General features: G+C 35.9%; 1 protein-coding gene across 1 annotated transcript in view; it reads left to right on the forward strand.

Annotated features, from left to right (window-relative positions):
• Positions 1-4,423: 4,423 nt before the first annotated feature.
• LOC127443362 (trifunctional purine biosynthetic protein adenosine-3-like) overlaps positions 4,424-27,414 on the forward strand; it is a 32,331-nt gene continuing 9,340 nt past the window's right edge. Inside the window, exons 1-13 of the mRNA XM_051701886.1 lie at positions 4,424-4,554; positions 10,298-10,447; positions 10,677-10,772; positions 12,322-12,496; positions 12,910-13,021; positions 13,177-13,245; positions 15,327-15,452; positions 15,766-15,853; positions 17,965-18,050; positions 21,484-21,652; positions 21,756-21,990; positions 22,529-22,623; positions 25,451-25,560. Coding sequence (XP_051557846.1) covers positions 10,303-10,447; positions 10,677-10,772; positions 12,322-12,496; positions 12,910-13,021; positions 13,177-13,245; positions 15,327-15,452; positions 15,766-15,853; positions 17,965-18,050; positions 21,484-21,652; positions 21,756-21,990; positions 22,529-22,623; positions 25,451-25,560 — 1,506 coding nt within the window. The 5' untranslated portion in view covers positions 4,424-4,554; positions 10,298-10,302. The remainder of the gene's footprint in view (positions 4,555-10,297; positions 10,448-10,676; positions 10,773-12,321; positions 12,497-12,909; positions 13,022-13,176; positions 13,246-15,326; positions 15,453-15,765; positions 15,854-17,964; positions 18,051-21,483; positions 21,653-21,755; positions 21,991-22,528; positions 22,624-25,450; positions 25,561-27,414) is intronic.

Below are 27,414 nucleotides of genomic sequence, written 5' to 3' on the forward strand. Positions count from 1 at the left end.
GGTGATTACTGCTTTTGGAAAAGGTCATGAGGCATCAGTGTATTACTCCCTGCTCATTCAGAGTCTGGGGAACAGAGCTTTAACTTCTCTCAAGAGATTATGGGAGAAAGATTTAAACTTGGTATTGGAGGAGGGAGTGTGGGCTAGGATTCTAAAAGACATCAAATCTGCATCTAGAGATGCAAGGGTGTTCCTCATGCAATTTAAGATTTTACATAGAGTCTATTGGACCCCCTCTAGATTGTATAGACTTGGTCTTAAAGACACACCCACGTGCTGGTGATGTCAATCAGAAGATGGAGACACAACCCATGTCTTTTGGGGATGTGTTAAGACGCAAGATTTTCAGAGTTTTATGTGCGAGGTATTGGCATCTCACATTTTATTTTGCCCCAGACTCTGTATTTTAGGAGATGGGGCAGTCATTAATTTGGAGAATAAGCACGTGAAAAACTTGGTCCTAACTAGTATTATGATTGCCAGACAGATTATTTTAAGGAACTGGAAGTCAGCTGGAGCGCCCCAATTTCAGGTGTGGTGTTCAGAGATGGCCAGAGTGGCAGCTTTTGAGGAGGGGGTATCCAGAAGACTGGGGAGTCTAGACCTGTTTGTGGAGAAATGGGGCAAATATCTTTCTTTTTTGGAGGGCTCTCGGGGAGGGACAGTGGAGAGAGGTGTAGTGGATGTGTGTGATTAGTATATTTATTTATTTTTGTTTGTTTGTTTGTGTGTCTATAATTATGTTACCACTGGGGTGGTGAGGGTTAAATATTGATTCTGTATGTATATGTTTTGCTGTTCTTTATTTAATAGATGAATCAATAAAAAATGTTAATCTAAAAAAAAAAAAAAAAAAAAAAAAAATATTTTTTATCTCCGAGCATTAACAGGATAGTTCACCCAAAGGTGAAGGTTCTCTCGTCGTTTGCTCATCCTCGTGCCGTCCCGGATGTGTATGACTTTCTGTCTTCTGCTGGACACAAGCAAGGATTTTTAGAAGAGTATTTCAGCTCTGTAGGTCCACACAATGTGGGTGGGTGGTGGCCGGGGCTTTGGGGCATAAGGGCATCATGGAGGTAAACCATGCGACTCTGGTGGTTGGATCCATGTCTTTGGGGGCGATGTTATAGGTGTGTGGGAGAGACATCAATTTTCAGGTCCTTTTTTTGCTGTGAATCTCCACTTTCACTTTCTTCTTTTGCTTTTTTGGCGAGTCGTGTTTTTCGTGCATATCGCCACCTACTGGTTGGGCTGGTCAAAGGTGGAGATTGGTAGTGGAAAGGGACTTGGATGTTGATTTGTTTCTCTCCCACACCTGTCGTGTATTTTCTGGGGATGTGGATTGAACCACTGTTGTCATATATGGATTGATTTTGTGATGCCTTTGTGCTTTTTGGAGGTTCGAGGTTTTGGTCGACATTCACTTGCACCTACAGGGCTGAGATCTTTGTTTGTGTTCAGAGGAAGGATGATGGTCTGCACCTCTGGGGTGGCATGGGGGTGAGTAGGTGATGAGAACAGTTTTATTTTGGGGTGAACAAACCCTTAAAACTCTCTGTGTAAATAAATACAGCTTTTGTGCCAAAAAAATAAAAATAAATAAATACTTGAAATCTGATTCCGACTGAAACACGTTTTCAAACATACTAATGTTATGTTGGTTTGGTAAACAGTTGGCAGCAGTCTTCATTTCACACTGCAAAAACTAAATGGATTTGATCCAGAAAAATCCGATTTGTTTCTGCCTGTCTCAACAAAGCCAAATCTTTCAAATGTGTATGCTATTAAATGTCTAATTACAGAGGAGCAAAGACATACAGAATTATGTTACATTTGTGTACTTCCTTCAGTTGCGACACACTTGCAGCTGATAGACGCGGCAGATGAGGCCAGCGGGGGTCTCGTGGTGGGTCAATTCTTCAGTCTCTATCCACAGAGGTGAGTGAAGCTGGTACCGTGGTTGGCACACTGGATTCTACGTAGAGATGTTCCTGTTGCCACCATGAATAGGCAGTGAGCCGTTCCTGCAGGAGAGGAGATTCCTGACGCCTGACGTCACCAGCTGATCTTTGGTGTGGCACCCAGTGCTGTATTCATGACCAATCCTCTGGATGTGGGTGTGTTCAAAATTACACACATCATGTTACTTGTGCAAAACTGTATGTCCACTAAAGGAACACAATATAAAGTCCAAAAGTGGACCTGAAAAAAAAAATGACCCTGACCCTGAGATCAGCTTATAATAATAAATGTTTCTTGCACTAAAAACAGTCATAATTTAGTTTTACGTGATCATTTTCTATCCGCTCACTGACCCTTTGAATTAAGCAGGCTGTTTTTTGCTGTCTGTACCTTTAAGACTATTATATGTAAATGACCTTTTCACATAGGAGTAACAGTGCTTACACATAGGATGTGTGAATTGTAAATGAAAATAATGGTATGTATATTGTTTAAATTATGTATTATTTATAAATCTTTGTAGTATTTGTTGTGCTGCCTTGTATTTAATGTACACTGTAAAAATTGTGTCTGAATGTTCACAATAATCATATTTTAATTAGAATAATTAATTAATGAGTATTCAGTGCAAAATGTGTTTGTCATGAAAATAATTTTACTTAGCAAAAAAAACTTCTTTTTTTTTTTTTCCTAAAAATAAGCTTCATTTTCTTTGCTCAAAATTTGTTTTTCTTTCTTTTAATTTTGGGGGTGAAAAATGACATTGGACATATTTTCATGAGATTTACAGCGAAGCCTGCAATTCAGTGTGGCCCAAAATTATTTACAATTAATATATATAAATGTATTCATCTGTCTAACATTAGAAAGTATGAAAGCCTTGAACAGCAAGGTTAATATATATATATATATATATAATGTTAGAATGTATGAAAAAATGTGAGTTCATTTTTCTTTTTTTTTCTTTTGGTAGGAAAAAGTAATTTGCAGGGGAAATTTTTTTTTAGGACTAAGACACCTAAACAATTTTTTTTCTTCACTTTGCAGTTCAGGGCTTCTGTAAGAAAGCTGCATACGTTTTTTTTTTTACAGCTCAATTTCAATAAATCACACTGGAAACGGGAGGTCAAGTCGAGCACGTTGCATTGTGAATTGTTTATATACTGTATTTAGACTGTGAATGTTCTTTTATTTACAGCTCAGGTCAGACAGATGATCAGTGAAGAAGACCACATTGATGAAGACCACCCAAAGATGACACATTCCAGCAACGTACAGCTCTTCACTCCCAAAGACTCTAATGTTGGTCGAGAGCTTCTCAACACACCAGAACTTCCTCTTCTGTGATTGGACAACGTCATATACACTAAAAAATTTTGGGTCGAAAATAACCCAATTTTGGTCAAATATGGACAAACCCAACCGTGGGTTATTTAGACCTACCATGTTGGGTTGTGCACCCAACCCAACTCTATGGGTTGATTGTCTAACCCATCTTATGGGTAGTGATAATTCTTTGCTGGGTTGCAACCCAATGTGTAGGTAATGTTTTTCAAGCTGTGTATGAAGGGTTTGAAAGAGCTATATCAGTATTTTCTGCAGTTTTTGTGAATTTAAAACAACTCTGGTGTACTTTGCATTACTGCAGAGAGTATGTCATAGTTTCATATTTTACTTACTTCCATTATTATAACTATATACAGACAATAAAAACAGAAAGGGTATTTCATAGAGAAAGCATATAAGTATATTTTCATTCTCAATGAACAATAAAACCGCATATAAACATGAATGTGATTAAATCTGCATTGATTTTTGTCGGTAATAACTAATTATTCCTGCAGGGGGCGCTTAATGGCTCAGACAGCCGATCCTCCATTGAGCCGCATTCAAAGTTCAGAGAGTTTTTTTGTCTTAATGGAAATATTTGCAAACTTGAAAGTATAATATTTAAATATTTTAATTTTTATGGATGTTTCATGAGGTACAAATGGAAATACGCCAATGTAATCTCTATTAAATTATATCTATATATAAATAAATTTATATTGTAATCGCAAACATCTGTCATTGGTCCATCGAGACCATCGATGAGAAAAGTAACAGGTACCACATGACTAGAAAGTAGTCCCCGTTGATCCCGTGGTGATAAATAACGGCACTGACCAACTTTAATAGACATAGAAGTGAAATAGTGTGTAATACAGTGTAAATAAATTAGATACAATGTAAAGAAATTAAATACAGTGTAAAGAAATTAAATAGGAATGTTAAATATTAAAGACATCGGACCGGACCAATTAGAGACAACTTTCGGGCCGCCTTATTATTTTTGTTGTTTAATATTTGTAATTTTTTTTAAATTTAAATATTCACGTGTTTATTGTATGCTGTACTGCTGTATTTATATCCCCTGTACTGTTATAAAAATTAAAATAAAAACTTTCGGGCCGCTAAGCTCCGCCCACTTCAGAGATATATCAATCCAACAGTTTTTATTTGTATTTCCTCCACGTGGTTTCTGCACGCTACTGGTCTGTCCATCACACACTCAAGACACGACCAACACATCTTCACCACAGATAGAAAGAGGTGAGCAATAATAGTTTAATAACAGTGAAATAACTTTAATATGCATGCTACATTTGACACGTTATTCCTTCTAAGTTAAAAACTGTTTGCATGAAACACTGAGTAGTGTGTCTGGTCAAAGAGCAAAACTTTATTTTTTAACTTTATGCAAATATCATGCAACTGTAGGCGTTTCAACACGTCTACATAATAACAAATATATATAAAACATATACTAGCATAAACAGTATGTATGTATGTTTAGATGGTGTAAATAAATGGGTACTTTGCCCCTAACTCGTGAGTCTCGTGATTTAGAGTAAATTAGTTATCATCATGTGTGTTTAATTGATTAGTAATCGGTTATCAATAGCCTCTGTTTCACAATCTGAGGACTCGTGAGCCAAAGTTCAACTCAAGACAAATCCAACTGATCATCTGACTTGCTTTTTAAGTTAGTTGATGTTTTTATGTGTTTGAACACCAACAAAATGTACCATAATACAGTGTTTTTGGACATCTACCATTGTATTTTTTTTTATTTACCAAGGGGTACCAAGGAAAGAATATTGTAATCATGCAGTAACATATATTGCCACAAATACCATTGTATTGCCATATATATATATATATATATATTGGTAGAGTATGTGTGTATGCTATTTGTGTAAAGGTCGCACAGCAATCCTGAAAGGTCAGTGCAAGCAGATTAGATAATTAATGCATGAATGCATCCTATAGGTCAAATGTTTCATGCAATTAAAATGCCTCTTTAGGAAAAATAATATATAGAATTAATTTAGCATGCTTAGCAGTGTTAAAATGTACTTTCTTTTCAATAAGGGGCAAATCAGCCTCCTGGTGTTGATTTTCAGGAGTATTTTTAAAATTATTTATTTTCTTTTATTTTTTGCATTAGCGGTGCATTTATTTTTCCAAACATCTTAACGCAGTGTGTCATTTATATACCTCAAACACTTTAATACATTGAAATAAACGTTAAATCTGAACAGTTATAACTGTTAATTATCAAATACAAAAATAGGCTAGCTTTAAACAGTGTTGGGTGTATTACGAAGTTATTAGTTACTGTAATCTAATTACTTTTTAGTAAAAAAAAAGTTGTGTAACATTTAACATTTTAAATTCTTGTAATCAGCCTTTTTTTTTGGGGGGGGGGATTTTCCGCAATTTGAAATTCCCAATGCGCCTCAATCCGGGTGGTGGAGGACGAATCTCAGTTGCCTCCGCTTCTGAGACAGTCAATCCGCGCATCTTATCATGTGGCTTGTTGAGCGCGTTACCGCGGAGACCTAGCACGTGTGGAGGCTTCATGCTATTTTCCGCGGCATTTACTCACAACTCACCACGCGCCCCACCGAGAGCGAGAACCACATTATAGCAACCACGAGGAAGTTACCCCATGTGACTCTACCCTCCCTAGCAACCGGGCCAATTGGTTGCTTAGGAGACTTGGCTGGAGTCACTCAGCACGCCCTGGATTCAAACTTGGTACCAGGTGTGGTAGTCAGCGTCTTTACTTGCTGAGCTACCCAGGCCCCCCACAGTTACTGACTTTTAAAGTAAATACTTTTAAGTACATTTACTTGTGCTAAAATAATGTGTAGTACATTTAAAATAAGAATTCATATGTATGTCTGTTAGCGTTTCATAAGGAAATATAGACGTTTTGAATTTGAACGGAAAACCCAAAAACGTTCATAGGAAAAGTAAAATAATTGGTAATGTGATTACTTTTTAGATGAAGTAATCAGTAAAGTAATCTGATCTTTTAGAGAAGTAATTGGTGATTTGTAGTGGATTACTACTTTTGAGTAACTTACCCAACACTGGCTGGAAATAATGTACAAGGTATCACAACTAACACAAGTAAACATTGTAAATAATTGTCGATGAAGTTGAATAGCCCTGCTCTATATGTTACATTATACAGCTCTATACAGTCTTCAGTCACTGTACATTTTCATATTCTGGCTATATAGTTTTTACCGATTAATCAGTACCGATAGTTGATTTTTAGAACTATCGGTTATCAGCAAAAATGTCGTTAGTTGCCGATAGTTTTTTTTTTTTTCATCATTTAGTCATTTCAAAATAAGAGTTCCCAGAGTGTTTCAGGCTTGTTTATACTTAAAAGTCCAGCGGTATGCACCAAACTTTTATTTGTTCTGGTTATTATTGAAAAACTGCATAAGAAACTGCATCAGGGACTTTATTCATTTTAGACTCTTTGTCTTTGCCTGCCATAATAAAGAAAGAATGAGATATATATATATATATATATATATAATATAGGTGCATCTCAATAAATTAGAATGTCGTGGAAAAGTTCATTTATTTCAGTAATTCAACTCAAATTGTGAAACTCGTGTATTAAATAAATTCAATGCACACAGACTGAAGTAGTTTAAGTCTTTGGTTCTTTTAATTGTGATGATTTTGGCTCACATTTAACAAAAACCCACCAATTCACTATCTCAAAAAATTAGAATACATCATAAGACCAATAAAAAAAACATTTTTAGTGAATTGTTGGCCTTCTGGAAAGTATGTTCATTTACTGTATATGTACTCAATACTTGGTAGGGGCTCCTTTTGCTTTAATTACTGCCTCAATTCGGTGTGGCATGGAGGTGATCAGTTTGTGGCACTGCTGAGGTGGTATGGAAGCCCAGGTTTCTTTGACAGTGGCCTTCAGCTCATCTGCATTTTTTGGTCTCTTGTTTCTCATTTTCCTCTTGACAATACCCCATAGATTCTCTATGGGGTTCAGGTCTGGTGAGTTTGCTGGCCAGTCAAGCACACCAACACCATGGTCATTTAACCAACTTTTGGTGCTTTTGGCAGTGTGGGCAGGTGTCAAATCCTGCTGGAAAATGAAATCAGCATCTTTAAAAAGCTGGTCAGCAGAAGGAAGCATGAAGTGCTCCAAAATTTCTTGGTAAACGGGTGCAGTGACTTTGGTTTTCAAAAAACACATTGGACCAACACCAGCAGATGACATTGCACCCCAAATCATCACAGACTGTGGAAACTTAACACTGGACTTCAAGCAACTTGGGCTATGAGCTTCTCCACCCTTCCTCCAGACTCTAGGACCTTGGTTTCCAAATGAAATACAAAACTTGCTCTCATCTGAAAAGAGGACTTTGGACCACAGGGCAACAGTCCAGTTCTTCTTCTCCTTAGCCCAGGTAAGACGCCTCTGACATTGTCTGTGGTTCAGGAGTGGCTTAACAAGAGGAATACGACAACTGTAGCCAAATTCCTTGACACGTCTGTGTGTGGTGGCTCTTGATGCCTTGACCCCAGCCTCAGTCCATTCCTTTTGAAGTTCACCCAAATTCTTGAATCGATTTTGCTGGACAATCATAAGGCTGCGGTTCTCTCGGTTGGTTGTGCATCTTTTTCTTCCACACTTTTTCCTTCCACTCAACTTTCTGTTAACATGCTTGGATACAGCACTCTGTGAACAGCCAGCTTCTTTGGCAATGAATGTTTGTGGCTTACCCTCCTTGTGAAGGGTGTCAATGATTGTCTTCTGGACAACTGTCAGATCAGCAGTCTTCCCCATGATTGTGTAGCCTAGTGAACCAAACTGAGAGACCATTTTGAAGGCTCAGGAAACCTTTGCAGGTGTTTTGAGTTGATTAGCATGTCACCATATTCTAATTTTTTGAGATAGGGAATTGGTGGGTTTTTGTTAAATGTGAGCCAAAATCATCACAATTAAAAGAACCAAATACTTAAACTACTTCGGTCTGTGTGCATTGAATTTATTTAATACACGAGTTTCACAATTTGAGTTGAATTACTGAAATAAATGAACTTTTCCACGACATTCTAATTTATTGAGATGCACCTGTGTGTGTGTGTGTGTATATATATATATATATATATATGCATTTTATAAATCAGTTTGAAAAACTATCGGCTGATTAATCGGTTATCGGCCTTTTCTACCACCTTAGTTATCGGTATCGGCAAAATCCACTATTGGTCGACCTCTACTGCAGAGACTTGATGTACCTAGAATAGAATATCTTGAAATATAGCAAATATTAAGATAACATTTTGCACCATATTTGAAATATCTGGGTTATTTTTGTTACTTTCAGTGGCATTTTTGCCCTGAGCTCTGGTGAATTTTTATTGCCTGATGTTTGGCATGTACAGTGCATCCAGAAAGTATTCACAGCGCTTCACTTTTTCCACATTTTGTTATGTTACAGCCTTATTCCAAAATGGATTCAATTCATTATTTTCCTCAAAATTCTACAAACAATACCCCATAATGTCAATGTGAAAGAAGTTTGTTTGAAATCTTTGCAAATTTATTAAAAAGAAAAAAACAAATCACATGTTCATAAGTATTCACAGCCTTTGCTCAGTACTTTGTTGAAGCACCTTTGGCACCAATTACAGCCTCAAGTCTTTTTGAGTATGATGCTACAAGCTTGGCACACCTATTTTTGGGCAGTTTCTCCCATTCTTCTTTGCAGGACCTCTCAAGCTCCATCAGGTTGGATGGGGAGCGTCGGTGCACAGCCATTTTCAGATCTCTCCAGAGATGTTCAATCGGGTTCAAGTCTGGACTCTGGCTGGGCCACTCAAGGACATTCACAGAGTTGTCCCGGAGCCACTCCTTTGTTATCTTGGCTGTGTGCTTAGGGTCGTTGTCCAGTTGGAAGATGAACCTTCGCCCCAGTCTGAGGTCCAGAGCGCTCTGGAGCAGGTTTTCATCAAGGATGTCTCTGTACATTGCTGCATTCATCTTTCCCTCGATCCTGACTAGTCTCCCAGTTCCTGCCGCTGAAAAACATCCCCACAGCATGATGCTGCCACCACCATGCTTCGCTGTAGGGATGGTATTGGCCAGGTGATGAGCGGTGCCTGGTTTCCTCCAGACATGACGCTTGCCATTCAGGCCAAAGCGTTCAGTCTTTGTTTCTCATGGTCTGAGAGTCCTTCAGGTGCCTTTTGGTAAACTCCAGGTGGGCTGTCATGTGCCTTTTACTGAGGAGTGGCTTCCGTCTGGCCACTCTACCATACAGGCCTGATTGGTGGAGTGCTGCAGAGATGGTTGTTCTTCTGGAAGGTTCTCCTCTCTCCACAGAGAAATGCTGGAGCTCTATCAGAGTGACCATTGGGTTCTTGGTCATCTCCCTGACTAAGACGCTTCTCCCCCGATCGCTCAGTTTGGCCGGGCGGCCAGCTCTAGGAAGAGTCCTGGTGGTTCCAAACTTCCATTTACGGATGATGGAGGTCTCTGTTCATTGGGACCTTCAATGCTGCAGAAATTTTTCTGTACCTTCCCCAGATCTGTGCCTCGATACAATCCTGTCTCGGAGATCTACAGACAATTCCTTGGACTTGATGGCTTGGTTTGTGTTCTGACATGCACTGTTAACTGTGGGACCTTAAGGCTGTGAATACTTATGTACATGTGATTTTTTTTCGGGTTTTTTTTTTTTTAAATAAATTTGCAAAGATTTCAAACAAACTTCTTTCACGTTGTCATTATGGGATATTGTTTGTAGAATTTGGAGGAAAATAATGAATTTTAATCCATTTTGGAATAAGGCTGTAACATAACAAAATGTGGAAAAAGTGAAGCGCTGTGAATACTTTCTGGATGCACTGTACATGTTGTTCTTACCTGTAATAAAATCATTGTAAAACAAAGTTTGTCAAATGTTTGTTTACATTTGTAATATTACAGATAAACGTTTGTGTTTGCTAGGCATCATGGCAGAGCGGGTGTTGGTGATTGGCAGTGGAGGACGAGAGCATGCGCTGGCTTGGAAGTTGGCACAGTCACCTCATATTCAGCAAGTCTTCGTGGCTCCCGGTAACGCAGGCACCGCCAACTGTGGGAAGATCTCTAACTCTGGTAAGAGTGCCAGCATGCTTTTAATCTGGTTAATAATACTAATCAATCCATTATATGTCAGCCAGTTTGAGATTTTCGGTATTGGCTGATAATTGTACCCACTTAGACAGTCAAAAGAAGTATTTATTGCAGCTATTATCATTTGCAAAATAATATAATATATAATAATTCTGTTTGTAATATTTTATTTCTTGTGCTGTCCTCTTTATTTGTCTCTCTCGTCTCTCAGCGGTGTCTGTGAGCAATCACAATATTTTAGCTCAATACTGTAAAGATCATAACGTGGGGCTTGTGGTTGTTGGTCCAGAAGTGCCATTAGCTGCAGGTAAGCAACATCATCTGTTGATCACACTGATTGATAAAACACAAACATGAGGTTCCATTTCAGTTCGGGTGCTGCCTGTCTAGACTATAGACCGCGAGGCAGCTCACTAAGTTTTGGAACTCACTCAAGTTGAGACACCCTCTGAAGACGGCCCATGCTTATATGCATAGTGTTCATGAGATTCTTATCAGATATTTATTGGATGTTTATCAGATATTTACAATATCAGATGTTTACGGTATGTGTATCAGATATTTACATTATCAGATGTTTATCAGATTTACAGTATCAGATATTTATCAGATGTGCATCAGATATTTACAGTATCGGATGTTTATCAGATGTTTACTGAATGTGTATCAGATATTTACAGTATCGGATGTTTATCAGATGTTTACTGAATGTGTATCAGATATTTACAGTATCGGATGTGTTTTGGATATTTATCAGATGTGTATCAGATATTTACATTATCAGATGTTTATTAGATGTTTATCGGATGTTTATCATATATTTACAGTGTCGGATGTTTATTGGATGTTTATCAGATGTTTACATTATCAGATGTTTGTCAGATGTTTACTGGATGTGTATCAGATGTTTACTGGATGTATATCAGATATTTACAGTATCAGATGTTTATTGGATATTTATCAGATGTTTACAGCATCACCTTTATCAGATATTTACAATATCATGTGTTTAGCAGTTGTTTATCCTATGTTCTTAGATGTTTATCAGATGTTTACTATATCAGATGTTTGTCAGATGTTTATCGGATATTTATCAGATGTTTACATTATCAGATGTTTACTGGATATGTATCAGATATTTACTGTATCAGATGTTTGTCAGATATTTATCAGATGTTTATCAGATTTACATTATCAGATGTTTATCAGATTTACATTATCAGATGTTTATCAGATGTTTACTGGATGTGTATCAGATATTTATCAGATGTTTACTGGATGTGTATCAGATATTTACTGTATCAGATGTTTACTGGATATGTATCAGATATTTACTGTATCAGATGTTTGTCGGATATTTATCAGATGTTTATCAGATTTACATTATCAGATGTTTATCAGATGTTTACTGGATGTGTATCAGATATTTACAGTGTCAGATGTTTATCAGATATTTATCAGATGTTCACATTATCAGATGTTTATCAGATATTTACAGTATCAGATGTTTGTCAGATGTTTACTGAATGTGTATCAGATGTTTATCAGATATTTACAATATCAGGTGTTTAGCAGTTGTTTATCCGATGTTCTTAGATGTTTGTCAGATGTTTACTGGATGTGTATCAGATATTTACAGTATCAAATGTTTATTGGATATTTATCAGATGTTTACAGCATCACGTTTATCAGATGTTTACAGTATTAGATGCTTATAAGATCTTTATCAGATCTTTTGTACTTAAATATGTTGCTTAAAGTAGAACTTGACGCCGTCCCGCGTTCCAGATGTGCTATTTCACATACATTGCGGGTGACAATTGGTTATTATGAATAAACCTGAGTAAATCTTATAGGTATAGTAGATGACCTGACAGCAGCGGGCGTGGCGTGTTTTGGCCCGTCGGCAAAGGCTGCACAGCTGGAGGCCAGCAAGAGTTTCTCAAAGTCTTTCATGGATCGTCACGGTATTCCAACATCTCGCTGGAGCTCATTCACTGATCCACACGATGCCTGCAGATACATTCGAGGGTAAATGTCTACAACATACACTGAGGGCCACACACTATACTCATGTGTTGATGTGTATACAGTTTATCTGTTGAAGCATTCATATTAATATAGGTATTTAAGGTAGATTGTAATATCTTCAGATCAAAATCTTGTTTGACGTTCACCTCAGAAGTTAACTGATTCCACTAGAGGTCAGCAGAGATGCACCTCAACATCAGAAATAAACCTGATCAACCAAATTAATACAGTCTGTTTAAAGATGCACTAATATTATTGCTCCCTGTATGATCAATTGCTTTTCCTCATTTGTAAGTTGCTTTGGATAAACTGTCTGCTAAATATTAAAATCAAACCCAAGGCATCTTCTGGAACTTTTAAAAGTGAAGTGTCTGTTCATTACAGGTGAGATGTGTGTGATTCTGTTTGTTCAGGTCTGATTTTCCAGCTCTGGTGGTGAAAGCGAGTGGTCTGGCCGCAGGTAAAGGTGTTGTCGTCGCTCGGGATAAAGACGAGGCTTGTCAGGCGGTTCTGGACATGATGAAGGTCAGGAGCTCTCTGCCATCAGTGTCTAATCACTGACATTTACACTAAATACAGTATGTTCTTTATTAATTAAAAGAATGAAATGTGATAACACACTTTACTGTGTTACCCTTAAATGGTGCATTTGTTGCAGTATTTGTGTATTAATGTTTCAGGATAAGACGTTTGGTTCTGCTGGTGAGACTGTGGTGGTGGAAGAACTACTTGAAGGAGAGGAAGTATCTGTGAGTATTTATATTTTATAACACACATAGTTAAAGTTTTATTTGTCAAATATACAGCATAGCAACAGCAGTAATTGTTGACAATGACATTTATTTTCCACAACCTACCATTTAAGGTAAAATTTTAATTAAAAATAAAGAATATAAAGAATGTGAGTAGAAACGCAAGTAAAAGAACAGGTTACAGTAAAATACAAGGTAAATTCGGTTAATATGTTATATTTATTCATATTAAAATTAATTAAAAAAAATTAAGTAAATATAATATTTTTAAATAGTTTTAAAGTTTTATGTCAAACGTACAACATAGCAACATAGGCAATGTGTTTTTCCACAAGCTACCATTTAAGGTCAACATTTTAAACTTTGAGCGTCAATATAAAAGTTATTCAGAGGTCCTTACAGGACAAAAATGTCAGCGTCAAAAAACTGCCTTAATAATATTATATATTAATATTATTTTCCACTTTCAATGATTTAGATTCTTTAACCAACATCAGTCCTGATCATAACTACCAAATATTCATTCATTTTCAGGATTTTAACCCTTTAAATGCCAGTTTGTTTACATAATGCCACTGTTGTTTTTTTACACACACACACACACACACACACACACACTTCTCAATACACACATACAAAACACACTCTGACATCCATACCAACACACACACACAATTTTAGCTGCATCATTTATTCAGTTGTCCTGCAGTGATCTCTAATAGAACAAACAGAGAATAGGGAAAAAGCTTGTATTTGCTCCATAGGCTAAACATGAGAACAATGGCGCCATCATGTGGAATATATATAAAATGTAAATTTTGAAGCCAGGACTACGGAATGAAAAAATAATATCATAGAATTCATGATTTTATGCTTTAATGGCACTGGGATCAAATATTGCAGTTTTAATGGGTTTCAATGGGGACATTTTTGTCCTGAAGGTCCTGAGTGTAACTATTGTGTGTACACAGTGTAATATAGATGTATTATAGGAACTGAGGCTGAAATATCAAAATTCCCCCAAAAATACACACCTTTGGCAAAATGTTGTTGTCATTAACACAGCCAAAATGATCGAAAAAACAAAAATGAAGGTCGCACAAAGGTTAAATTAAAAATAAATGATATGAAGAATAAGTAGAAACATGAGTAAAAGAACCGGCAGCAATAAAATATAAGCTAAAATAGATTAATATTATATTAATTTAAAAAATGTATACAATGTTTTATTTTTCAATATCATATATTTTATTTAATTATATTTTAATGCTTTCTGTAAAATGTGCATTAATTTGGTAATATTTTCATATTGATTCATATATAAAAAAAAATATAAAATGTATTATTTATTCTGTTGTTTAATATTTTTTTTTAAAATAAGAAAAAGCCGAATGTGCAACAACCGCATTAATTGTTGCCAATAAAATGTTTTTCCACAAGCTCCCATTTTAAATGAAAAATACATTTTATAAACAATAAGACATGAGTAAAAGAACAGGTTGCAGTACATATAACCTAAACATTTTGTGTATGTTCTATTTCTTTGTATTAAAATTAATAAAAAAACAAAAGTGTTTATAATATTTGTATTAATATATTTTTTTTTTTTTTTTTTTTTTGGGGGGGGGGCTTAGTAGTTTGTAATTTATTAATTTGTCAAAGTAGTTTGGCATAATCTTTATTATTATTTTTGGAAACATAAGCAGTGAAGCAATTTTATTTTAATGTATTATTATTTGAAAAACTTTTGTCCGTCAGTGTGGTTTAACCAACATGCAGGAAGTCATGTGACAAAATAGTCATAAAAAAGGAAATGACATCATTATTATGATTAAATAATTTGATTGTAATGAAATGGTGAGAAGTCAGGTTAATAGGTAAAAATGTTTTCACTTAATGGTTATACCACAACATTTTTAGTCAAAATTAAAACCTTTTTTGTAAATAAATTGAGATGACATAAGATGACATTTCTAAGAACCTCACACGTGAGTTTTAAATGACATTTTTAAAAGATATTTCCTTTTCATCTCAGACATCTTTATTCCCAAGCACTAACCATCTTCTCTGTGCTGCAGTGTTTGTGTTTCTGTGACGGCTTCACGGTCTCACCGATGCCTCCAGCACAAGATCACAAGCGTCTGATGGATGGAGATCAAGGGCCGAACACAGGCGGGATGGGAGCGTACTGCCCAACACCACAGGTGCTTTAACAACACACCTGCTTCACGCTGAAAATACAAAGTAAAGAGAGAGAGTTCATGCAAAAGTCGCATCATTTACTCACCCGCATGACTTTATTTTTTATTTTTTCAATACAAAAGGAGATGTTTAGCAGAATGTTAATAGTGCTCTTTATCATACAAAGAAAGTTAATTGTGACTGTGAATAGTCAAAATGATTTGTTTGCTATATTATATACAGTACGTCATGATATCCTACAGCGATCCCGGAGTGACCGAGTTAAAACAGTGAATGACAGCGCTGGTAACATGTGAATTATGTGTCTGTTTAAAGGTTCATGATGAAATGTTGGAAGAGATCAAGAAATCTGTTCTTCAGAAGACTGTGGATGGAATGAGAGAGGAGGGAACACCGTATGTTGGTGAGTTTATCCACTTCAGGCCAGTTATTCATGTAATAAGTCACCTTAAAGAAATAACTGAACAGACAGTTTTATTAACTTTTGTTTTACCTACTTTTGCCTATTTTATATGAACAAAATTAACATATTATTAGGGCCCAAGCACTGAAAGTGTGGAGGCCCCTATTGTTCTTCTAAGGATTATTATTATTATTATTATTTATTTTTATTTTATTATATGAAAACTCTTGAAAGTTTGCACACACATCAGAGTCGTCGGTGATTAGGGCTGGGCAAAGTTGCGGTGGGAGGTGCGCTCTGTAGCGCCAACAAGAAGATGGGCAAGTTCGGGGGGCTCTGTAGCACATCCCTTTTGAGCTACCATCCCTAAATTTTGTACACATATAGATCTCATCAAGCTGGACATCTTTCGTGCTGACAGTCATAAGCTCCACCCAACAGGAAGTCGGACATTTTGGATTGTTTGAAAAAAATGCATGCTCTGGAATTTTAAATACTCCTTAAGGATTTCATTGTAGATGATAAATTACGTACAGATTTTTGATATTTTGAATGGTGTCGCCATGGCGAAGCAATATATTTAGGCAAAAATGGGAAACAGGAAGTGCCTTATATCTTCTGTGTGCATTGTGATTTTTATGAAAATTCAGCTGTGTATTTGGTAATGGAGGCTAATCACATGGATGCGGCTATTATGGGTCACGGTCATAGCGCCACCAACTGGAAGAAGGAAGTATGGCACTTTTAACAGACTTTGAAATAGCCCTCTTGTGTTTACATGAATTGTTTCAAAATTCCTTAGAATAATGTCAAGATGCTGCTGATGTAAACTTGTAAAGGAATATTTGATATCTTAAATATTGTTGCCACAGCAACACATTAATTGTTGTTATTCCTTTCTTCCTATATTTGGGTGTTCATATATGGCATGCTTAAAATTTCATGAAATTTTGTACACACATCAGTGTCGTCGGCCATTAGGTCTGGGCAAAAGTTCACGCATGGGCTCTGTAATGCTCCCTTTAAAATGGGCGTGTATGATGGTTTCTGTAGCGCCCCTATTTTCACCTACAGTCACCAAAATTGGTACATATATAGTTCTCTGTAAGCCGGACAAATTTAATAATTATAGTTATTAGCTTCGCCCAAAAAGAAGTTGGCCATTTTGGATTTTTTTAATATTGCAGTCTCTGAACTTTTAAATACTCCTCCTAGGTGATTCATGAGACTGTCACCACATTTAAACAAAATTATGCCAAGACATTGAAGATGCTAAATTGCGAACAGATTTTGATATATCTTTTAAACTTTTAACTAAGAACTTCAACATTTTTAACGAACAATTTTTACCTTAAAAACGTTAACACTTTTTACTAATGACGATTTTTTCGTTAAACAACTTAACTAACGTTTTCACTGACGACTTGTTTTCAACTAACAATTTTAACTTTTTAACTTCAACTTAAAATTGTTTTACTTTAGTTTTAACTAACAACTAACTTTTTACATTTTAACATCAACACTTTTTTACTAGCGACTAACTTTTAACAACATTAAATTTAATTAAAACTTTCTTTTTTTAACTAATAACTTTACCAACCAACTTTTTTTACTTTTTCACTTTAACAAATGTAACAATTTGAACTTTTTGACTTCAACAACATTAAAAAAATCTTTTACTTTAGAACTTTAACTAACAACTTTTAACAACTAACTTTTTGAATTTTAACAACTTTTAACAACTTCAGCACTTTTTTTAAACAAACTAACTTTTAACTTGAACGACTAGCTTTAACATATTTTTTAATTAAGTCTTTTCACTGCTTTAACTTTTTGAAATTTTTTAGCTTTAAAATCAAAAAAATCAAATGAGATGTAGCACCGTTCATTTTTAAATTAAAAGGAAAAAAGTCTTGATGGATTTGTAATATAAATTTATTTTTATGTTGATTCTCCAGAAATATTAACTGTCATGATATGTATCTCTCTGAGTAATTTAATATCATGCTTGCAATATGATTTTGGTCACACCAACATACTAACTGTATTTATGTATTTAATAATGCTGGTTCTCTTTTAATATGATCATGTAAGCAAAGTTCCTCTCTCAGGTGTGTTGTACGCTGGACTGATGTTAACTAAACAGGGACCAAAAGTCCTAGAGTTCAACTGTCGGTTTGGTGACCCTGAGTGTCAGGTAAGAAGGTTTGTTTAATCCTCACTTAGGGGTTAAAACGCGCTCACACATCTAGAGCTTACAGCACACAAACATTAATATTATTATAGTTTATCTGTTGACACATGTTGTGTCTCTGAGGAACATCAGACACTGAGTCTGCATCCCTGTTAAGTAATTGATTTAATCTTGGTTATGATTTTAATCTGACATTGTGTACACTTAATATTTCATGTTTAAAAGGGTCATGTTTTTAGTGTGTATTTTTTTATTTATTTTTGGCCATATTTTAACCTTCCTATATTGTTCGGTCATTTTTGACCGAAATAAATTTTTACGATGTAATAAAAATGGTTTCCTCTATCTGAGCGGTACAAGACTTGGTGAATTTTCCTCCACTTACCATCTGAAATAAAAAAGCAACATCTTTACTGTTCGCGGTCAAAACTGACCGATTGTGGGAAATGAATGGAAAAGATGAAAAAACAGCAATTTTTGTTTATTTACCAAAAACAATATATAAATCAGCCACAATACAGAACAAACACACAGAAATGAAGGGGTGAGACTATAAAACATGCACACACACACTTACACACAAACACACTCTGATAACCCTATAATTAGTTTTTTATTTTGTCAAATAAAATCTATACGAGGTCACCAATGTCCGGACCTCAGTACAATTTTCATATTCAAAAATAAATTTTGATGCTATGTACAACTGAATATAAAAAAAATAAGCAGTTGAAAACTCCTTTGAGTGTCTGCATGCATGTATAATTTAGTTTAGACAGTTGGCTGGATTCTTTAGTGTCTGCAAATACTACAAGATTGTGACGAAATGGTGCTACCTGAAGCTGTGCAGTGCAGAATAAATGCGGGACCGGTGTCACTAATCTGATGAACCTGCTCTGCGCTTGTGGCGTGCTGTCCCGAGGATAACACAGTGCGAGTCGCATGCGACCCATTTGAATTTGACACAGAATGATCTGTTATGAACCCATCTGATATGAGACACTTAAAGCCTCTGTGCTGAAGCTATAGTTGAAACAAGATTAAACAGCCCGTCATGTTAAACTACAGTGACGAGGTAAACAGGAAAACATAAGGTAATTACAGGCTTTTCATGCTACAAATCAGCACCCTTATTGAAATATACCTGACAGTTACTGTAGTAATATTAACTGTAGAAGTAACTATGGTATTTTACCAGAAATACTGTATAATAAATGTTACCTGTGATTATCATGATCTTACTAATACCATAGTTAAACTCTGGATACTATGCACGAACAGTGGTAAATGGTCATAAAGGCAACTACAAAGCAGAATTGAACAAAAAAGCTATAAAGCCTGGACACATGAATTAAATATGAAGTTATGACTTTTTCTCCTTTGTTAATATGTTCAGTTCTAATGAACTTTAATTAAAAAAGGTGAATTAAAGGTGCACTCATTAACTTTTTGCTCGTGTCTTCTTGGACTTACAGTGACACCTAGTGGTGTGGATGCAGCAGCGTTCAAAATTAATAGTTTTCAGTTACAGATGCCATTTGTAGAAATTCACATTCAGCCATGATTAATCCAAGAGTGAAAGTGTCCAAGAACACAAGACGGTTACTGAGTTTAAACGAGTAGTATTCGGCTGGTCATGTGACTCTAAAATGGCAGCCCCTTTGAGGGTGCCCCTGCCCCATGTAGAATAAAACAGCTTTTATAAGGTCACTGTTACGACTAGAGTCCTCATCTCATGATTTTATACGTTTCAAATTATAATTCATTTATTTAGGAGTAAAACTTTTTTTTAAAGGGGAACAAATTACTGAGTGCACCTTTAAATAATTAAGAGTCTGGCAAAAGGAAAACAATTGATTGTTTTGGATAATATTAAGATGTAACGGAGATTACATAGCCTTAGATAAATTAGTTGTTAATTAACTTTTGCTGATTTTTCGGTAGTTAATATGAATACATTTTGCTGCCCAACTCAAAATCATTGCTTTGTCAAATGTGCATTTCTATGTGACAAATTCAGTGTTAATATTGTTAACTGCATTTGAGATTTAAAAAATAATTTCAGTATTATTATTGGTTTCTGTCCTTTAATTTTTATATTAAATTGGTAAGTATAGAAAATGTTTCGTTTATAGGTGTAATTTTGGTAAAGACATCTCACCGTGGACCTCACTAATTTTCAAACCCTGGTTACAGCCCTGAATGCAGAATACAAACACATAAATGAGGGGGTGAGATCCACGAAACACCCACAATGCATCATACACACACACACAGACACACAAATACTGTAATAGAAATAATATTAATTGTAATTTTGACATGGTTTGATAATGTCTAAATATATATACAAATGTATAACTTGTGATACAATTAAGAATTACTACACAGAAGGTGCCTGCATTGAACACTGTTGCCACCTACTGGCTATTATTGTCATAACATGAATTTCAAGTCATGTTATTTCCTTTGTTTTACCAGATGGCAGCAATCTGCCACCAATACAGAACACATTCTCATATTTTCTTCATGTTTCAACTAGGTTTTTAGTAGTGAATAAAGTTAATAAATGTGCTTATTTGCATATGCGAAGGAATGTTGAAATTGAGAAATTTATATGTAAATAAGAATCTAAAAAACATAAAATCCCAAAAGAAGTGCGTAATCTTATTGTTTTTACTTCAAGGAAGAAGAAACTTTATAATTTCTTAAATAAAATAAATAAAGTTAAACCTTTAATGTTTCCGGTCAAAAATGACCGTGAACAGTAAAATGGCCCTACTTGATCAGAATAGGAGGGTTAAACTTAAGATTTGCATATTCTGTAAAACTGGTTCTGCTTGGCAACACCTTATCAACGCAATCGAGAAATTAATCTTTCAAAGAAATATCCAAGTCACATTTCACCCCAGAATCAAAAGAAAGCAATGTAAAAAAAAAGAAAATAAATACATTTTGCACAAAAATGTAGCCTGTCTTTATTTAAGATGTATGTCCATTGTGACATAATTTTCTATTGCACCCCAAATTCACATTATTATAATGGGGAATTTATATATATAATTTTTTTCTCATTACATTATTATAATACAAATCATCGCATCTAGGCACATAGATATCGGTATAAAATACAGAACAACAAATACAACCATGTTGTATAAATACTTTACAATTTAAATTATCATAATTTTCTTGATGGGTTTTGTGAAATTCACCCAAAAATAAGTACACATTTTTTTTCTTTGTGGCATTAATGAATGTATATTTGCCGTCATTTTATTTATTTTTTTGCCATATGTTAACCTTCCTATATTGTTCGGTCATTTTTGACCGAAACCAATTTTATTACATCGTAAAAATTGCTTTTCTTTGCATGTTCTTCTGTTGCTGATGTTTGTAGGTGGTTCATGTGTTAATATGGATGTTTGTCTCTCAGGTTCTGATGCCGTTGTTGAAGTCCGATCTGTATGAGGTGTTGAAGAGCACTCTGCAGTGCACACTACACTCTACTCCAGTGGAGTGGCTACCGGACGCAGCTGCCGTCACTGTCGTCATGGCCAGCGGAGGATATCCAGGATCATATAAGAAGGGCCTGGACATCACCGGTATGATTATCATAAATTATGTTTTACTTTATTGTGCTCCATAAATGAGCTCGTTTAGCAATATATTTGTCGAATAAAGATCAATTGTTTGTTATATTATCAGGATTGTCTCGGGTATCAGAGATGGGCATCCAGGTGTTTCACGCAGGCACCGCCCTGAAGGAAGGGGGCGGGGTTATTACTAACGGTGGGCGTGTTTTGACGGTCACCGCGGTTCGACCGACGCTTGAGAGCGCGTTACACAGCGCTAATGAAGGCGTGGCTGCGATCAGCTTCCCCGATGCTGTTTACCGCCGTGACATCGGCCACCGCGCCATTGCTCACCTCACTCGCTCCAGGTGTGTGTTTAGAGACTGTTAACTTCACAACTAACCGGTTGGCACCACTGGAAATGATATAAAGAAATACTACCACAAACAACGTTAAAAAGCATATGGTGTAAGGAAATCCAAAGGCAGTATTTTATACTAACATTAAGATTTAGTTCAGCCAAAAATGAAAATGCTGTCATCAATTACTCGCCCTCATGTCGTTCCAAACCTGTATGATTGACTTTCTTCTAGTAGGCAGAATGTTCATCTCAGTCACCATTCACTTTAAGTGTATGGACCAAGCAATGAAAAGTGAATGGTGACTGAAATGAAGATTCTGCCTAACAGAAGAAAGTCAAGTCATAAAGGTTTGGAATGACATGAGGACGAGTAAATAATGACAAATCTGCATCCTCTCAAAGACATTCAAAGCAGATGTCCTTTAAAGAGGTTAAAAAAATGAGGATGTGTAAGTCTTCAATATTACTAACACTTTTACAAAAATATGGGACAGAAGTGTCATAAAGTGCTGTTATTCTGATGCTTGTGTCTGTTTGTCCATCAGAGGACTGACTTATAAAGACAGCGGTGTGGACATCGCCGCAGGAAACAGACTGGTGGACATTATCAAACCGCTGGCGAAGGCTACATCACGAGCAGGTGCACACATAACACACATTGCCTCAAACAAGCAATTATTCATTTAATAATTCTTTTATAAGACGAAATGAAATGGGAATCCTTATGTTTGGATAATCCAGTGAACTAAATCCTTGACAAACGAACAGTATTTCCTCGAATTATTTTCTGTTATATTTGAAACGTTTTTTGGACTCACATGTCAGACCAAAATCAAAAGTAAGAAATTATATTTTGCATAAAGAAAAACATAAATGAACAATTTTACGAATGTGTATTACGGTAATGCACAAAACAAAACTCCTTTTCATTACTGTAATGTATCATGTTAGTATTTGTAGTTTGTTGTACCACCTTTAATGTATGGTGATTTTATATATATATATATATATATACACAAATACACACATTATTTTTTTTATTTATTAATATATATTATATATATGTGTGTGTGTGTGTGTGTATGTGTATGTGTGTATATATATATATCAAAAGTTTATACACCCTTGAATGTTTGGCCTTGTTACAGACACACAAGGTGACACACACACGTTTAAATGGCAATTAAAGGTTAATTTCCCACACCTGTGGCTTTTTAAATTGCAATTAGTGTCTGTGTATAAATAGTCAATGAGTTTGTTAGCTCTCACGTGGATGCACTGAGCAGGCTAGATACTGAGCCATGGGGAGCAGAAAAGAACTGTCAAAAGACCTGCGTAACAAGGTAATGGAACTTTATTAAGATGGAAAAGGATATAAAAAGATATCCGAAGCCTTGAAAATGCCAGTCAGTACTGTTCAATCACTTATTAAGAAGTGGAAAATTCAGGAATCTCTTGATACCAAGCCAAGGTCAGGTAGACCAAGAAAGATTTCAGCCACAACTGCCAGAAGAATTGTTCGGGATACAAAGAAAAACCCACAGGTAACCTCAGGAGAAATGCAGGCTGCTCTGGAAAAAGAGAGTGTGGTTGTTTCAAGGAGCACAATACGACGATACTTGAACAAAAATGAGCTGCATGGCCGAGTTGCCAGAAAGAAGCCTTTACTGCGCCAATGCCACAAAAGAGCCCGGTTACAATATGCCCGACACCACCTTGACACGCCTCACAGCTTCTGGCACACTGTACTTTGGAGTGACAAGACCAAAATAGAGCTTTATGGTCACAACCATAAGCGCTATGTTTGGAGAGGGGTCAACAAGGCCTATAGTGAAAAGAATACCATCCCCACTGTGAAGCATGGTGGTGGCTCACTGATGTTTTGGGGGTGTGTGAGCTCTAAAGGCACGGGGAATCTTGTGAAAATTGATGGCAAGATGAATGCAGCATGTTATCAGAAAATACTGGCAGACAATTTGCATTCTTCTGCACGAAAGCTGCGCATGGGACGCTCTTGGACTTTCCAGCACGACAATGACCCTAAACACAAGGCCAAGTTGACCCTCCAGTGTTACAGTAGAAAAAGTTGAAGGTTCTGGAGTGGCCATCACAGTCTCCTGACCTTAATATCATCGAGCCACTCTGGGGAGATCTCAAACGTGCGGTTCATGCAAGACGACCAAAGACTTTGCATGACCTGGAGGCATTTTGCCAAGACGAATGGGCAGCTATACCACCTGCAAGAATTTGGGGCCACATAGACAACTATTACAAAAGACTGCACGCTGTCATTGATGCTAAAGGGGGCAATACACAATATTAAGAACTAAGGGTATGCAGACTTTTGAACAGGGGTCATTTCATTTTTTTCATTGTTGCCATGTTTTGTTTTATGATTGTGCCATTCTGTTATAACCTACAGTTGAATATGAATCCCATAAGAAATAATAGAAATGTGTTTTGCCTATTATAAATCACACACACATACAGTATACACACATAAAAATAAACCGTAAATACACACACACGTGTGTAATATATATATATACACACACACACACATACACACGCACATAAATATATATATATATATATATGTACATACAGTATATTACACATACATATTGCACATATATGCTGTGTGCGTAATATATAATCAAATATATTATATATATAATATTTATAATATGTGTGATTATAAATATATATAAAAAAAATAAATCACACGTGTGTGTGTGTGTGTGTATGTGTGTATATATATATACTGTTTATTTATGTGTATACTGTATGTGTGTGTGTATATATTATAAATCACACACATACAGTATACACACATAAAAATAAACCGTAAATACACACACACGTGTGTAATATATATATATATATATATATATATATATATATATATATATATATATATATATATATATATATATATATATATATATATATATTATTACACATAATTGCATTAGTGTTTTCTTGTAATTAAAAAAAATAATATAAAACATTTAAAAAAGGATATATATCATACACATATATTATAAATATATATTACACACACATACAGTATATATGTGCAATATGAATGTGTAATATATAGTGTGTGTGTGTATGTTTATATATATATATATATATATGTGTGTGTGTGTGTGTGTGTGTGTGTGTGTGTGTGTATGTTTTCTTATTTTAATACAGAAGAAATATGGTACTACAGTAAACAAAATCATTGAGAATAATGAGACTCACATGTAACGTCCCAAAATAGGCTCAATTTTCTATTATCATTTCAGTGCTTCAGTACATTTAATTTCAAGCTTTGTAGAATTCAAACTAAGAATGGCATTGTATGATCAGCGTTTGATCATAAATATGTCATGTTATTTTCTCAGTGCTTTAGCATGTGCCAAGAGAAGATCAATCGCCAGATCAGATATCTTTATCTGTCATTTTCATCTCTGCTTCAGGGTGTAATGCAGAGCTCGGCGGGTTCGCGGGACTCTTTGATTTGAAAGCAGCTGGTTTTATTGACCCCATCCTGGTGTCTGGAACTGATGGAGTGGGCACCAAACTCAAGGTACAATCAAAGGAAAAGTTCAGCAAGCCAAAAATGAAATTTCTGTCTTTTTTTTGTTTTTTTTTTTTTTTGGAGCTTAACAGTTACAATGAACTGCAGCTCTTTAGAAAAAAAGCAGTGAACATTCTTCAAAAAATAGTTACAGTTTCTGGTGTTAAAAATTTTGATACAAATTTTAAAGGGCTTTTTTAGTGCATTCTGCTGGATATATTGTAATAAGTTGCTGCATTAATTATGTAGGAAATAGAGGTTGGCCGATATATCGGTTCTACCGATTAATCGGTGCCGATAGTTGCTTTTTGGAACTATTGGTTTTCTGCAAAAAATCTGTGCCGATAGTTGCCGATATTTTTCTTTTTTATTATTCCTCCGTGTTACTCTAGAGCATTGTAAATGAGCAAAGTCTCTGTCATTTCAAAATAAGAGTCCCTGGTGTGTTTCAGGCTTGTTTATAGTTAAAAGTCCCACGCTATGAACCAAATCTTCATGAAAATCTTTTTTGGTTTTTATTGGGATTTTGGTTGAACAATAAACTACATCTGTGACTCTTGTAGTATCTACAGGTGCATCTCAATAAATTAGAATGTCGTGGAAAAGTTCATTTATTTCAGTAATTCAACTCAAATTGTGAAACTCGTGTATTAAATAAATTCAATGCACACAGACTGAAGTAGTTTAAGTCTTTGGTTCTTTTAATTGTGATGATTTTGGCTCACATTTAACAAAAACCCACCAATTCACTATCTCAAAAAATTAGAATACATCATAAGACCAATAAAAAAAACATTTTTAGTGAATTGTTGGCCTTCTGGAAAGTATGTTCATTTACTGTATGTGTACTCAATACTTGGTAGGGGCTCCTTTTGCTTTAATTACTGCCTCAATTCGGCATGGCATGGAGGTGATCAGTTTGTGGCACTGCTGAGGTGGTATGGAAGCCCAGGTTTCTTTGACAGTGGCCTTCAGCTCATCTGCATTTTTTGGTCTCTTGTATCTCATTTTCCTCTTGACAATACCCCATAGATTCTCTATGGGGTTCAGGTCTGGTGAGTTTGCTGGCCAGTCAAGCACACCAACACCATGGTCATTTAACCAACTTTTGGTGCTTTTGGCAGTGTGGGCAGGTGCCAAATCCTGCTGGAAAATGAAATCAGCATCTTTAAAAAGCTGGTCAGCAGAAGGAAGCATGAAGTGCTCCAAAATTTCTTGGTAAACGGGTGCAGTGACTTTGGTTTTCAAAAAACACAATGGACCAACACCAGCAGATGACATTGCACCCCAAATCATCACAGACTGTGGAAACTTAACACTGGACTTCAAGCAACTTGGGCTATGAGCTTCTCCACCCTTCCTCCAGACTCTAGGACCTTGGTTTCCAAATGAAATACAAAACGTGCTCTCATCTGAAAAGAGGACTTTGGACCACTGGGCAACAGTCCAGTTCTTCTTCTCCTTAGCCCAGGTAAGACACCTCTGACGTTGTCTGTGGTTCAGGAGTGGCTTAACAAGAGGAATACGACAACTGTAGCCAAATTCCTTGACATGTCTGTGTGTGGTGGCTCTTGATGTCTTGACCCCAGCCTCAGTCCATTCCTTGTGAAGTTCACCCAAATTCTTGAATCGATTTTGCTTGACAATCCTCATAAGGCTGTGGTTCTCTCGGTTGGTTGTGCATCTTTTTCTTCCACACTTTTTCCTTCCACTCAACTTTCTGTTAACATGCTTGGATACAGCACTCTGTGAACAGCCAGCTTCTTTGGCAATGAATGTTTGTGGCTTACCCTCCTTGTGAAGGGTGTCAATGATTGTCTTCTGGACAACTGTCAGATCAGCAGTCTTCCCCATGATTGTGTA

Source organism: Myxocyprinus asiaticus, chromosome 7, assembly GCF_019703515.2.
Source record: "Myxocyprinus asiaticus isolate MX2 ecotype Aquarium Trade chromosome 7, UBuf_Myxa_2, whole genome shotgun sequence".
Classification (NCBI taxonomy): Eukaryota; Metazoa; Chordata; class Actinopteri; order Cypriniformes; family Catostomidae; genus Myxocyprinus; species Myxocyprinus asiaticus.